This window comes from Stomoxys calcitrans, chromosome 4 (genome assembly GCF_963082655.1).
Source record: "Stomoxys calcitrans chromosome 4, idStoCalc2.1, whole genome shotgun sequence".
NCBI lineage: Eukaryota > Metazoa > Arthropoda > Insecta > Diptera > Muscidae > Stomoxys > Stomoxys calcitrans.
This window is the reverse complement of record NC_081555.1, coordinates 116,595,270-116,610,846: the sequence shown is the minus strand read 5'-3', so window position 1 is coordinate 116,610,846 and position 15,577 is coordinate 116,595,270. Positions and strand designations below refer to the sequence as shown.

The 15,577-nt window shown below is 38.9% G+C and overlaps 1 protein-coding gene across 1 annotated transcript in view; it reads left to right on the top strand.

Moving 5' to 3' along the window:
• LOC106087731 (uncharacterized) overlaps window positions 1–15,577 on the top strand; it is a 598,301-nt gene that overhangs the window by 448,129 nt on the left and 134,595 nt on the right. The window contains 1 exon segment of the mRNA XM_059367647.1: window positions 13,176–14,634. Coding sequence (XP_059223630.1) covers window positions 13,887–14,634 — 748 coding nt within the window. The 5' untranslated portion in view covers window positions 13,176–13,886.

Below are 15,577 nucleotides of genomic sequence, written 5' to 3'. Positions count from 1 at the left end.
TTAGGACCACACAACAAGTTCAGAGAACATGTTGTTTAGGCATAGATGAAGCGATGAGTACCACGCCCACTAGGGCACTGTAGACTATTTTAGATATCCGACCCAGTGACATGCAGATTAAGTTTTGAAGCAGCCAATACGGCTATGAGACTTAAGGCGATGGGAGAATGGATTGAAGAAGGGAAGGCTCGGTAATCGGGGTATAATCGAGGCGACGATAGGAAACCTGGAAGGAAGGGAACAGGTTTCCGATCGGATACCTGAGAACCCTAGTATTGCCATCTGGAAGATCATGTTACACGGATAGATCAAAGCTAGAGAACAGAGTGGGCTTCGGGGTTTCTGTTTTAGACTGCTTGACCATAACACGGTACTGCAGACGAAGATCCGGAGCTTTTACTGAATTCCTTTCAAGAAGTAGGTCAGAATAGCTATTGGTGTCATAACGGGATACTAGGACTACGAGCTCACTTATGTAAAATCGGTACAGCAAGCGATAACATGTGTAGGGCATGCGGAGTAGATGATGAGACGTTGGATCATTTCCTTTTTCATTGTCCGGCTTTCCTGTCTAACAGATACCGGTTCTTAGGTGGAGACACAATATCAGACATGATCGAACTTAGGGGAGTGGTATTGAAAACAATTAAAGATTTTGTAAGTAGCACGGAATTTCTAACTTAAAATTTTCTTTTTATAGGTTACTTTATAGTTTTTGGAGCGCACAACACGCCGATTACTGGCTTGGGTGTATGTCCATTGTGGCATGGGGCGGATTAATATCTGCACCTTCTTTTCAACCTTACCTAGTCAGAACAGAAAGCTGAAAATGGGATAGCAGACATTACTGCTGTTTCAGCAAACATAGGCCTGCTGTAGTAGCAAGCATTTCGGTCAGCTAAGTCAGCAAACCGAATCTGCTGTTTTAAGTACAAAAATCTGCTGAAAAAATAATTGTATGCTATGTTCAAACCCACCACCGAAAGATGGGGGCATAATCATTTTGTCATTCCGTTTGAACCACATCGAACCACATCCATTTCCGACTCTTATAAGTATATATATTTTCGTTATTTTTTAATTGAATATAAATTTTATCTCTACAGTCTTCATTGAAAATTTTGTATTTTCAATTAAAGATAAATTGATTCAATCATATTTTTGTCGTATTCGACAAATCTATAGAAGTGTTGCCGTCTCAGTGCACAAAACACTGCAACGACGGCAACAACAAATCTATAAGGCACCCCTACGCGACACCCGACATTTTTTGGAGAACCCCTGCGGGGGAGTTTCTTTTATACGGGTAGCCACGGACCTCTACCAAAACGATGCAAATCGAGTTTTTGTTTCAGGTACACATCTGTGTATCAAATATAGAAATTAATTGGGATTTTTAAAAAAATTTAAATAATTTTTTTATTGAATCTCTTAACAAATTAATTGAAAATTTCAATAATTTTTATACCTACCACCGAAAGATGTGCGTATATTCATTTTGTTATTCAGTTTGCAACACATCGAAATATCCATTTCCCACATATATACTCTTGATCGTCGTAAAAATCTAAGCCTATATCTAGCCATGTCCGTCCGTCTGTCTACAGCCTTTAAAAATAGAGATATTGAGCTGAGGCTTTGCACAGATTCTTATTATGTCTGTAAGCAGGTTAAGATCGAAGATGGGCTATATCGGACTATATCTTGATGTAGCTCCCCTATAGACCGATCTGCCGATTTAAGGTCCTAGGCCAATAAAAGCCACATTTATTATCCGATTTTGCGGAAATTTGGAATAGTGAGTTGTGTTAGGCCACTCGACATCCTTTTTTAATTTGGCTTCGATCGGTCTAGATTTGGATATAGCTGCCATAAAGACCGATCTCTCGGTCTATATTGTACGTACATATATTGTCCGATTTCGCCGAAATTTGGTACAGTGAGTTGTGTTAGGCTCTTCGACATCCCTCTTCAATTTGGCCCAGATCCAGTAACAGGCACATTTATAATCCGATTTCTCTGAAATTTGACACAGTGACTTATGTTAGGCTTTTCGACATCCGTATCGTATATGGTTCAGATTGGTCTATATTTGGATATAGCTACCAAAAAGACCAATAGTTTTTTCAACAAAATTGATATTAGAGCACTCAATGTCCGTGCCCAATTTGATCCAAATCGGACCATATTTCGATACAGCATTTTTCATCGGGTTAGGAAGAAAGGTGGTTCGCATATACACCCGAGGTGGGGGGTATCCAAAGTTCGGCCGGACAAACTTAACGCCATTTTACTTGATTATGTTTGTCTGTTACTTATTTTGATTACTTTGAAAGAGATGATTGTAATTTGTGCAAAATTACTGTAAAGCCCATGACCCAGAAAACCTGGGTTCGAATACTGGCGAGTACATCAGAATTTTCAGTGGTGGTTTTGCCCTCCTAATGCTGCCGACATTTTAGAGATACTGTGTCATTTGATATGGCAGCCATGTAATAACTTTTCCATAAATGGATGTCGCACTGCGGCACGACCTTCGCAATTGTTTGCTAATTCAAATCATTTCTGCATCTCTCTGCAGCGGCTCACCCTAATATTTAAACATTTTATATTATGACCCCACAATCTGACATTGAATCACGATACAATTCAGCAGCTAAACAGCTTGAGTACTCTCACAAGTAATTGTGATAGTTGCAATTGTTGCCTTTTTTATGTCACCGATTCTGACTGGACCATTGTCGAAGGAACTAGAGGTAGCGCAGCGAAGTGATTGTTGTTCTTCCTTTATCCAACGTTGAGGCTTAGCGCGAGTAGATTGTGTACATAGTAATGGCCAAAGGCTATGAATAGCATCCCATGTTTAGCAGCTGTGCATGTCAAGGAAAGTACTTATGTGGCTAGCGGGGGTATTCTCAGGCAATTGTCACACTCTATAAAACACAAATGACTGCTGTGTGGTGCTCCAAAGGCTCCACAGTGGCAGCACATCAGCTGCTATAGTATTGTGGCATTTTTTCATTCTTCCTTCCTTTCGCTTAGTTTTCCTAGGTTTAAACATGCATTTTATTACAAAAGGTAACATATGACTGGAATTTCAATAAGCTTCTGTGTTAGTAATACGAGGTAGGGTTGGCCATAGGGGCACTAATCTCAATTTACCGCATAGAAGCTTTGGCGTTTCCAAGTATATTCACTACGCAACAATAGAAATGGAATTATTAAAGTTTTATATCAGCCAGCGCAAGTGGTGTGACTATGAAAAATGGAAAATTATAAACTCTCTATTTCCCATTATATGTTCTTCATTTCCTAGAGATGCGATTGCATTTCCCAGATTCTTTTTTTAATTTAATGCCAAAGTTGTTGGCTAGTTTGTTGCACACAACCGAGCCAATTTTATGCGTTGTTGAGTGACAGCTCGCTGCCACGTACTTGATGGTGGTTCATGCATACGCACACAACTACATTTGCTTTGATGCTTACGCAGTTAGCCTGAAAATTCTACACATCGTAAGGCTTAACTGCAAAGATATGTTTTCCCAAGTTAAGCTTAAGTAAATGCAAATTTTGGCCATGAACATTCTACTAAAAAACAGGGCCAAACTTCTCACATATTAATGAGTGTAGCCCGATTCAAGTTTAAGCTCAATGATAAGGGCCTCCTTTTTAAAGCCGAGTCTGAACGGCATTCCGAAGTGTGACATCTCTTTGGAGAGAAGTTTTTAAATGCCATAGTACCTCACAAATGTTGCCACCATTAGGAGGGGAAAACCACCGCTGAAATTTTCCGAAAACACACAAAATATGTATGTATATAGACCATGACAATATGGGACTCAAATGAAAGGTATTTAAGTGAAGACAACTATCGGATATCCAATTATGGGACCAAGTATATACCCCACCCACAAAAACAATCCTAAATCGGACATTTTTACCGACCATGGTAATATGGGGCTCAAATGAAAGGCATGTTGGAATAGAGCGGAAAATTGAAATCTCCTTCGGGACCATATTTTGGGGGTCCACTCCTGCCCCAAAACATCCCCCAAACACGAATCTGAAATACAAATGTGTGATCTAGAGTTTGAGGGCCGCCTCTCCCCCAAAACACCCCAAAAGAGGACATATATACGACCATTGAAATATGGGGCTCAAATAAACGGTCTATGGGAGTAGAGCTTTCCATTTCCCATAAAGTATATGTATTTCTTAATCGTCTTCACGTTCTGAGTCGATCTAACCATGTCCGACCGTCTGTCGAAATCGATAGCGGTCGGACGCGTAAAGCTAGCCGCTTGAAATTTCGCACAGGTTCTTAATTTTGATGTCGGTTGTTGGGGATTGCAAATGAGCCATATCGGTTCAGATTAAGATATCGCTCCCATCAGGGACGTAGCCAGGATTTTATTTTGGGGGAGATCCACCCCACATTTTTTCAAAATGGAAAATTGCCAAAATTCTTGTTACTGTGAAATTGGTAAAGATAACTCAATTTTTTTTTTTTTTTTTGAAATTGTGGTAGCTGTTGGGTGTAGAAAATGACACATCGGTGGTGATTTGGTCATAAAGTCAGTGCAAATATTTTTTGGAAGTTGTATTAGTGACTTTGAACGATATACAAAGACTCTTGCTGCTGCTCCGTGTGCCCAGGTTGGCATTAACAACGAAAAATACCCAATAATAGAGATACCTTAGAAAAATTCTAGCTCGAGTTATTTTTTTATATCCCAAAAATCAAACGAAAAAATTTCTGAAAATCCTTAGGACTGAGATTTCTGTAATCCGTTTTAATATTTTGTGGCATTTGATGGTTTCTATTCAAAAAAAATAAATTTATGGCAATAATCCTACTTCTTTTGACTGTAGGTTCTATTTTATGCGAAAATCATTAAACCCAGCTTTCTTCGCTAAATGGTCATAAAATATTAAGAAAATGATTTTTTTGTTGTAGGGGATAAGGAAATAAAAAGAAATATAAAAATTATAAATATACTAGAATATGCCCGGTCGCTTCGTCGCCCCCGATGATACCCCCAATATCAAGATGTACCTGTATCGCAATTTTAATAGATTTATCCTTATCCGTAAAGAAATAACATTTTGAAAGTTTTAGTGCCTTAATGTACGGATTAAAAACAAAAAACTGTATCGCATTTTTGAGATCCTTAGTTCAATCCGTAAATAAAGTACCATTTTGTAAGTTTTAGTACCTAAATGTACAAATTTCAAAACAATCTTCTAGTCATCTGTTACATGCTGCCAACATGTGCCTGTATCTTTATGTCACAGTCTGTACGTTTTAGTACCAAATTGAACGAATGTCTAAAAAATCTCCTAATCGCTCGGTACATAGTGCCTAGATGTAACTGTATTCCAGATTTCAGAGCTGTAGCTCAATCCGTTAAGAAGGTGCCATATTATACGTTTTAGTACCACAATGTGCGATTATAAACAAAACCTTCTAGTCGTCCGGTACATACAGTCAAGATGTGCCTGTATTTCAAATCTATAGCTCAATATATAAAGAAAGTACTAAATAGTACCAATTACAGCACTTACGTACTTTTAATTCCACTTCTAGTACGATTTCAACATTTCATATTTGATGCAACTTTAATCTTAAACCTGAATCGGACTGCACTCATTGATATGTGAGAAGTTTACTCCTGTTCCTTAGTGGAATGTTCATGAGCAAAATTTGCATATCCCAACTTGTCGTATATTTGTCAAGACTTCGATCATTTTCAGCAATTTTTTTTATTTTACCCTTCTCCGTTCACTGTAAAAGTAAAAAAGCAAATTCGTACTTTTTTTGTTCCATAATGTTAAAAATTACTTAGTCGGCCAGCTTTTATTTCTTAGTAGCATCTACATGTTAAATTTCAGAGCTCTAGTTCAATCCGTAAAGAAAGTATGAAATGGTACCAAATACGGTACTAAATGTAAGTTTCTTCCGTTTCCATTACTGTTTTTCATAATTTTTCTATCTACCCCCTTTATTTTGGAACGACATCATTTGAGCCAAATTTCGAAGTTTAAACTCTACCCGTTCGCCCTATGCAAAGTTCACCTTTTTCGTACCATTTTCGGTACTGCTTTGTTTCTAAAAAACTCTTTTAGCATCCCAATTTAGGTTGCCGCAGTGTAGCTAAACTCCAAAATTCAAAGCTCTATCTCAAACTATAAACATGGTACCAAAAAGTACCAATTGCGATACTAAACGTACCATTTTTCTCACTTCCGGTACTATTTTGGGAAATATTTGTCACCAAATCTTATTTTTTTTTTTGAGACGCTTTGTTTCTATATGTCCAAAAACTCTTTTAGCATCTCAATTTAGGTTGCCACAGTGTATCTAAATTCCAAAATTCAAAGCTCTATCTCAATTAACAAACGTGGTACCAAAAAGTACCAATTGCGATACTAAACGTACCATTTTTCTCATTTTTCTATTTTGGGGAATATTTGTAACCAGATCTTATTTTTTTGAGACGCTCTTTCATTTGAGCCCAAAATTATAATTCTAGACCCATCCGTTCGCGCTGGGTAAAAGTTGCAATTTCGTACTTTTAAGTACCTAAACGTAGGAATATCACAAAACCCCGTCTTATCGCGCTCCTACCAAATTTCATCATTCTAGCTTTAGCAGTTTGGTCTGGGCGTTGATCAGTCAATCACGCGTCTCTTTTACATATAGAGATAAAATTTCATCAAAATCCGTAACCAGGCGTAATGGGTAACAATTTTGGCTTTAAAAAATATTTACTGAAATTTGTCTGCAAAAGAATTTTTAGGGAAATCTTGTTTGGGACTGATAAGCAAAATAAAAAAATGCAAAATTTAAATTTTTGTTTTAAAAAATTATCTCGAGGTTAGGTTGTCTTTAGAGAGTTTTTCGCTGAAGTCCTCATTAAAAATTCATTTAAATGTAGTCTTTCGAAAACATTTAATAATTTTTTTTTATAAAAATTTTGTCTTTAGTAAAAGTTTTTAATTTTTCAAGTTTTTTAGGGCGTTAGGGCGAAGATCATTAAATTTAACAATTTCTGTTTGTTTCTCTTTCGAGACGAGCTCAATGATCGGAGATGCAAATGGAAAAGGAAAGCCAAAGATAGCAACAGCACGGAAGAAGTTTAATTTGTCACAGAAAGAAAGTCTCTCAATACACAAAAATACATGCATTGGGAAAAGTACAGCTTTATCGAGCGTGGTGAATGTAGCAACGCACGATACTTGAAGCCATCACACGTAATATTTTTTTTTTTTTTTTTTTTTTTTTTTTTTTTTTTTTTTTATTTTAATTGCAACTAGCTTTCAATAAGAAGCTAACAAGCAATTTTTTTCAAATTTAACATAATTATCATTGAAAATATGTAAATTTTATATAATCTATCTGAAAATTTATTTTACATTGGAAACAAAAAGAAAATAAATAAGTTTAAAGCTCATGATATTAAGAGATCATAGGGTTTAGTTCTATTCAGTCTACGTCTGGTACTTGGATCATTGAGATTAATGGCTTCTGGATTTACATGAAGGCGTAATCTGGCATCATGTTTCGTTGCTGCAATTGATATTTCCTCTGACACTGTGTTCATGCGGAGGTCTCTATGGAGATCACTGTTGCGAACATACCAAGGGGCGTTAACTATACTCCTTAGTACTTTATTTTGAAAATTTTGAATCATGTAGATATATTTCTTATGCGTGCAACCCCATAGTTGGATGCCATATAGCCATATTGGTTTTAATTGTTGATTATATAAAAGTAATTTGTTTTGAATGGAAAGTTCAGATTTCCTGCCCATAAGATATTTGAGTTTTGACCATTTAATATTAAGTTCTTCGATTTTCTTCTTGACATGCGCTTTCCAGCGTAATTTCGAATCCAGGGTCATACCAAGATATTTCGCATTGTCCGAATAAGGGATACTGACTCCATTTATATGCACGGGGATGTTCCTGGTAGCTTTATTTGTAAAGTTTACATGAACCGACTTCGAATGGTTCAACTTTATTTGCCAAACAGAGGCCCAACGATTTATTTCATTAAGAGCTTGTTGCAATTTAGTGATTGCTTGCTCCTCTGTATCTGCCACAGCAAGTATAGCAGTATCATCCGCAAAAGTTGCAATGACTGAGTTTGGTGGTTCTGGCAAATCGCTAGTGTATAAAAGATATAGGACGGGACCTAGGATACTTCCTTGAGGCACACCTGTACCAATTTTCTTCATGTCTGAGTAGGAGTCGTCCTGTTTAATTCTGAAGAATCTATCCGATAAGAATGATTTTAGAAATTCAACATATATTTCAGGCAACATCCTGCTTAATTTCCTTATAAGCCCGACATGGCATACTTTGTCAAAAGCCTGCGACACATCTAAGAATACAGCAGAACATATTTTTTTATCCTCAAAGCTTTGTTCAATAGTATTAGTTATGCGGTGTATCTGGTCAATAGTTGAATGGGAATTTCTAAAACCAAATTGATGGTCTGGTATGAGATTTTTTTCTGCAATAATGGGGTTTAAACGACTCAAAAACAGTTTTTCTAGCAGTTTGGATAACATTGGTAGTAGAGATATTGGTCTATATGAGGTTACCTCTGTTGTAGGTTTACCTGGTTTAGGTATCATACGGATTTCTGCAATTTTCCAAAAAGTTGGCATTCTTCTTAACTTGAAGCAGGAATTAAATAATTGGGTTATTTTAATGATGCAATTATATGTAAGATTTCTTAGTATTTCAGTATTTATTAAGTCGAAACCTGGACATTTCTTTAGCTGCATACGGCCTATTTCTGCATATACCTCACCAACTGTAACATTCTCGATGCTTTGTTCGAAATTTCCTATACCTTCATTACCATTAGTTGGAACTTCATTGTTATTGGAGAAAACGTTCTCCATGTGTTCTGAAAATATTTGCGCCTTTTCCATATTCGTTTTGGCCCATGATGAGTCATCTTTTCTTATTGGATAATTTCTTGGTACAGGCCTCTTAACTCCTTTTGTTGCTTTCCAAAGTGAATAGTCGGTACTTTTATCAGTTGTTAACGACAACAGATGTTGCCTAAGTTCCATATCTCTGGTTGAAAAGTCTTCTAACCAAAGACGAAACGCGTCCCATAGTGGTTGGTGTGTGTTGCTATCTTTGGCTTTCCTTTTCCCCATTAGCATCTCCGATCATTGAGCTCGTCTCGAAAGAGAAACAAATAGAACAAAGGCCCCCCTTAACTACGTTCCTGGCTCCCATATAAACCGATCTCCTGATTTGACTTCTTGAGTCCCTGGAATCCGCAAAGAGAAACAAATAGAACAAAGGCCCCCCTTAACTACGTCCCTGGCTCCCATATAAACCGATCTCCTGATTTGACTTCTTGAGTCCCTGGAATCCGCAATTTTTATACGAGTTGGCTGAATTTTTGCATGTAATGTTCTCTTATGACTTCCAACAACTGTGCCAAGTACGGTCCAAATCGGTCTATAACCTGATATAGCTCCCATATAAACCGATGTCCCGATTTGACATCTTGAGCCCTTACAAGCCGCAATTTTTGTCCGATTTGGTTGAAATTTTGCATGCGGTGTTCTGTTATGACTTTCAATAACTGTGCCATGCTTGCTTCCATGGAAACCGGTCCCTTGATCATCCTTGTTCGGTTCATAGGATCTTTGGGTATGTAGAATATAATTACGCCCTTTAACTTAATTTATTTTGTATACATTTTTAGCAGAATCCATGGTGGTGAGTTCCCAAAATTCGGCCCGGTCGAAATTAGCACGCTTTTATTTGTTTCTGATAGTCTCGCCAGGATTGAAACCCAGAAGTTCAGCTTCATAGGGGGATATGCTATCCTCTGCGCTACGGTGACCTTTAGTAGAGCTCTAAAATTGGTCATTATGTTTTGTGAAATTTTCATAGAAAATTTATGTTAGATTTGTTTTACGCTGAAACGAATGTGTCAGAAACTCTGCTGAAAATGGGACAGCAGTATTTTTTTTTTGTTGCTAAAACAGCAAATATTGAAATATTGTCCGATCTGGACGATATTCCACAAAAAGGTTTAGAAGTCTACCAAAACTTACTGTTTCAAATTTCATCAAAATCGGATGGAAAATGCTCCTTTTATAGGCTCAACACTCTATATAGGGAGATCGGTCTATATGGCTGCTATATCCAAATATGGTACGATCTGGACGATATTCAACAAAAAGGTGTAGAGGTCTATCAGAACTCACTGTTTCAAATGTCATCGAAATCGGATGAAGATTGCTCCTTCTATAGGCTTAATATCCTATATCGGGATTTTACTTCTCCAAACTATGGAAAGGTGTGGATATTTATCCTCAAAATATTTTAAAGATAAATATTATAAGGTTAGGTTAGGTTGAAAAGAGGATGATGATATTAATTCGCCCATGACACTATGGACATACACCTAAGCCAGTAATAGGCTTGTTGGCTATAAAGTAACCTCTAAAAAGAAAGTTTTAAGTTAGGAATTCCGTGCTACTTACAAAATCCTTAATTGTCTTCAATACCACACTCCTAAGTTGCTTCATGTCTGGTATTGTGTCTCCACCTAAGTGCCGGCATCTGTTGGACGCGGAAGCCGGGCAATGACAAAGGAAATGCTCCAACGTCTCATCATCTACGCCGCATGCCCTACAAATGCTATCATTTGCCGCACCGATTTTACATAAGTGATCCTATGTGTCCCGTTATGATACCAATATCTATACTGACCTCCTTCTTGCTTCCTTGCAGTAATAGCCTCGTCTTTTCACGATCTAGATCCCCCCCATAGGATTTTTGCCGTCCTACCGACCGTTTCGACACCGTAGCACAGAGGTAAGCATGTCCGCCTACGACACTGAACGCCAGGGTTCGAATCCTGGCGAGACCATCAGAAAAAATTCTCATTTGAATCGGACTGCACTTATTGATATGTGAGAAGTTTTCTCCTGTTTCTTAGTGGAATGTTCATGGGCAAAATTTGCATTACCGACCGTATCGCTGTTCCACAATGTTGCATGCGCATTCGTCGCCCACTCCCTTAACTCGGACTGCGTCGACCCGAAAGTCTTGGGGTTAACCAAGTTTATTGACGGCAGTCCTCTGGCCTTCACCACCAAATCGTCTGGTCTTTCATTTCCCCTTACTCCGTTATGGCCCGGCATCCAAACGATTAGGATTAGGATTAGGATGCCATCCTCCGAGAAGGCGTTATTCTCCTTTTAACACTGCAAGACTGTTGGTGACCTTACCGTCCTGGTTGTTATTGCGCCTATGGCAATTTTGCTGTCGGCAAAGATGTTCACAATCGACGTCCACCACACCACTTCACGCATTTCGTGATCGCCCGGATCTCCGCCTGCAGGACCGTATTATGGTCAGGCAGCCCAAAACAGATCTCAGTCCCTGGATTCTCAATGTAAACCTCCAGGCCCACTATGTCCTCTAGCTTTGATCCATCCGTGTAACATGATCTTCTGATGGCAATACTTGGGTTCCGTAAATGCAAGACTGTGCCGATGGCAGCAGTGCCTCGCACTCGACTTCAAGGTTCATCTCAGGTATCCGATCGGAAACCTCTACCCTTCCTTCCTAGGTTTCCTATCGTCACCTCGATTATACCGCGATGGTATGAGTTGCTCCCATCCTCAATCCGTTCTCCCATCGCCTTTAGTCCTCACACTTAACCTGCATGTCAATGGGTCGGATATCTAGAATAGTATCCAGTGCCCTAGTGGGCGTGGTCCTCATCGCTCCGCCTATGCCAAGACTACATGTTCTCTGAACGTCTTGTGTGGTCCTTATGTTGCACTAGTCCACCAAACTACTGAGTCGTATGTATTGGGTTGCCCAAAAAGTAATTGCGGATTTTTCATATAGTCGGCGTTGACAAATTTTTTCACAGCTTATGACTCTGTAATTGCATTCTTTCTTCTGTCAGTTATCAGCTGTTTCTTTTAGCTTGCTTTAGAAAAAAGTGTAAAAAAAGAATATTTGATTAAAGTTCATTCTAAGTTTTATTAAAAATGCATTTACTTTCTTTTAAAAAATCCGCAATTACTTTTTGGGTAACCCAATAAGTATTGGTTTAATCACGCTCCTGTAGAGCCAGTGGACTATCCTAGGATTCAGGCCCCATTTCGAGCCTACGGCCTGTCTACATAGTGCATAACACCTGTGACCCTTGTCAATACGCTCCTGAATGTGACACTTCCAATTCAGTTTCCTGTCCAAGATCACACCTAAGTATTTGACCTTGTCAGATATCGAAATCGTCGTATTGAGGAAACGTGGTGCGTTAAATTGGCCCACCTTCGTCGTCCTCGTGAACAGGCATATTTCAGTCTTCTCTGGGTTAACATTGAGACCTCTGGCTCTAGCCCAGTCATATGTGCAAAACTCTTTCACCCTTCTGCATAGCTGGTTCGAATCCTTACCTCTAAGAAGTATCTTAACATCGTCTGCATAGCAGATGGGTTCAAATCTTTCCTCAGTCAGCATCTGAGGAGCGATGACTGAGGAGGGATTTGAACCCGTCTGCTTCGTAGACGATATTATTAAAGCTTATCCCCCCGTATACTAGTTTCGTCATTCTGTTTATAACTACTCGAAATATTCGTCTGAGACCCCATAAAGTATATACAATATATTCTTGATCGTCGCGACATTTTATGTCGATCTAGCCATGTTCGTCCGTCTGTCTGTCGAAAACTCGCTAACTTCCGAAGGAGTAAAGCTAGCCTTTTCAAATTTCGCACAAATACTTCTTATTAGTGTAGGTCAGTTGGTATTGTAAATGGGCCATATCGGTCCATGTTTTGATATAGCTGCCATATAAACCGATCTTGGATCTTGACTTCTTGAGCTTCTAGAGGGCGCAATTCCTATCCGATTTGGCTGAAATTTTGCAAGACGTATTTTATTTTTACTTTCAACAACTGTGTCAAATAAGGTTCAAATCGGTTCATAACTTGATATAGCTGCCATATAAACCGATCTGGGATCTTGACTTCTTGAGACTCTAGTTTTTTATATCTTACAACTGCCATTAAACCATTATCAAAACTCGCCTATAGCATTTTTGTAGAAAAGCAACCGCAATTTAACTATAAATGTGATTGTAACAATAATTTGTGTTTTATTTTTTGCAGATAATCGCTAACCCAACAAAAGCTAAACTAGCGCTCAAGATTTAACTGTCTGTATGTTTGTGTGTGTGTGTCTCAGTATTGTCTTAACAAGCGATAAAAAACTCTATGTCTAACACCTTGAATTACTAACACCAATAAACAAAGCTAACAAACGCAGTAGTCAAACCAAAAGGCGCCACATCAGCAACTAATACCAGCAAAACAACAAAAGCAGCTGCCAAAGAGCAACACAGGGGACATATTTTTACCCAAAAAATAAAATGCTTAACAAATCAATATGCAAATTTACTAAAAATAGTGCCAAACCAAAGTATGTTGTACCTGAAAATTGTAAAATTTAATTAAACAAAGAATTCTAGATAATTGAAAGATGAAGAGAACAAAATGATTTATAAATAGTGTGTGGACAACAAGTAGAAGTACCATACCCCTCCTAGATACAACCATTGATCCCCTCCAAAAAAAAAAGAGAGAAAGAAGACGACAACAAAACGGAGGCCATTGTTCAAATCCCCTTCAAATCCCATCCAGTAGCAGTAGTAGCCTACAGAAGAAGAACGAAGAAATTTCACAAAACAAAAATCAATTTGTGTTCCATTAGAAAATAAGCGTTTAAAAGCCAACGGGAAAAAACCAAAAAAAAAAAAAAGAGGACCAAAACCAACATTTCAAAAGACTTGGTTGCTGCAGCAAATTGTAATTGAAGTTGCCATGGCAGGTCCACAAGTACAACGTCCTGCCAGCGCCTACTACACCGGCTTAAATGGCTCTTCCAATGGAGGTCATCATGGCAATAATGGAGCCGGTGCTGGTGCCAACGGCGCTGGTGGGGGTTTGGTCACCAGCACTTCGCATCACACGGGATTGCACACCATACGCACCATATCACACGACAGCGAGTTAATCTATCGCGGTAGTGCGGCCAACGCCTCCAATGGCACGCATCTGACGCATAATCCCAGCAATGTCAGCCATAATAGTGCAGGCGGTGGTGGCATTGGCGCCTCCTCCCAGACATCATTGCCGCGCGACACTTGCACGGCCAGCACCAGTCGCTCGGTAATCCAAACACAACCCGGCCCAGGTTCATCAATAGGCAGCATATCGGGTGGAGGCGGCCTGGGAGGCAGCAGCACCATAAATATCTCCTCTATAGCTGGTACGGGGCAAAATCCCAATGATGCTTTAATTGTTCCTGTGACAACAGCACTGACCAAATCGTCATCACAGCATTCGCATTCGCATTCCCTTCAAGCTTCCAATCGCGAGAAACAACGCAGCATAGAAATCATTGTCGATGCTTCAAAGTGTGGCAGTGAAGTGGACGACTTAAAGGGCGAAGAAGATGATGTGGAGCAGGGCAAATCGAGGCGTTCATCGAGGCATCGTCATCGGCCGTTGCATCGAAGACTGATGACCTATCTGAGGAGTTTATTTCACAGAAGTACCACACAAACTGGTAAGAATTAACATTGCACTTATTTTGGTAAATATTATAAAAAAGCCACCTTGAAAGTCATTTCCTGGTCAAATCCCCCCAGAACATGATTTCACAAAAGTGTTTTTCGATGCCTTAGAATTTGCATTCATTTCAACAATAACTCTCCCCCCACAAAGAGAGATTTATTTGCTCCTGGGTATTTACTCGCAGCATGTGTTTCGCATTGCTTTGGCATGTAGTTTTATTGCAAATACTTTTTCCAAATTGAACAATATGCAAATGGAAAATACCAAACAGCAAATATTGCAAGATTAATTGCTCAAGGAACGTGTGCTGTTAGCCTATGGAATCGTTTGTTGAAAAAAAAAAAAAAAATCACCATCGCTGCACATTCGCCGAGTGCTATGGGTCAATGCAGTTGCTTGTTAGGTTCATGAAGGCATGGCATGAACAAAAAAATCCCACATGCACAATATGCGCAAGCATTAGGCAAACAATGATGAAGGGAAACAAAAAAAAAACACCGAGAAGTAATGTAAATAAATGCCACAGATGAAAACATTTTTGAATATTCATATGCACGTATAATAGGGTAGAGCGCAATTGAGTTTGATTTACCTTTCGGTAACAGTGGAAATATTTTTTAATACCCTCCACCATATGGCAAATTTTGCCCATGAACATTCCACTAAGGAGCAAGGGCAAACTTCTCACATATCAATGAGTGCAGTCCGATTCAAGTTTAAGCTCAATGATAAGGGGCCTCCTTTTTATAGCCGAGTCCGAACGGCGTGCCGCAGTGCGACACCTCTTTGGAGAGAAGTTTTACATGGCATATTACCTCACAAATGTTGCCAGTATTAGGAGGGTAAAACCACCGCCGAAAATGTTTTCTGATGGTCTTGCCGGGATTCGAACCCAGCCGTTCAGCGTCATAGACAGAAATGCTAACCTCTGCACT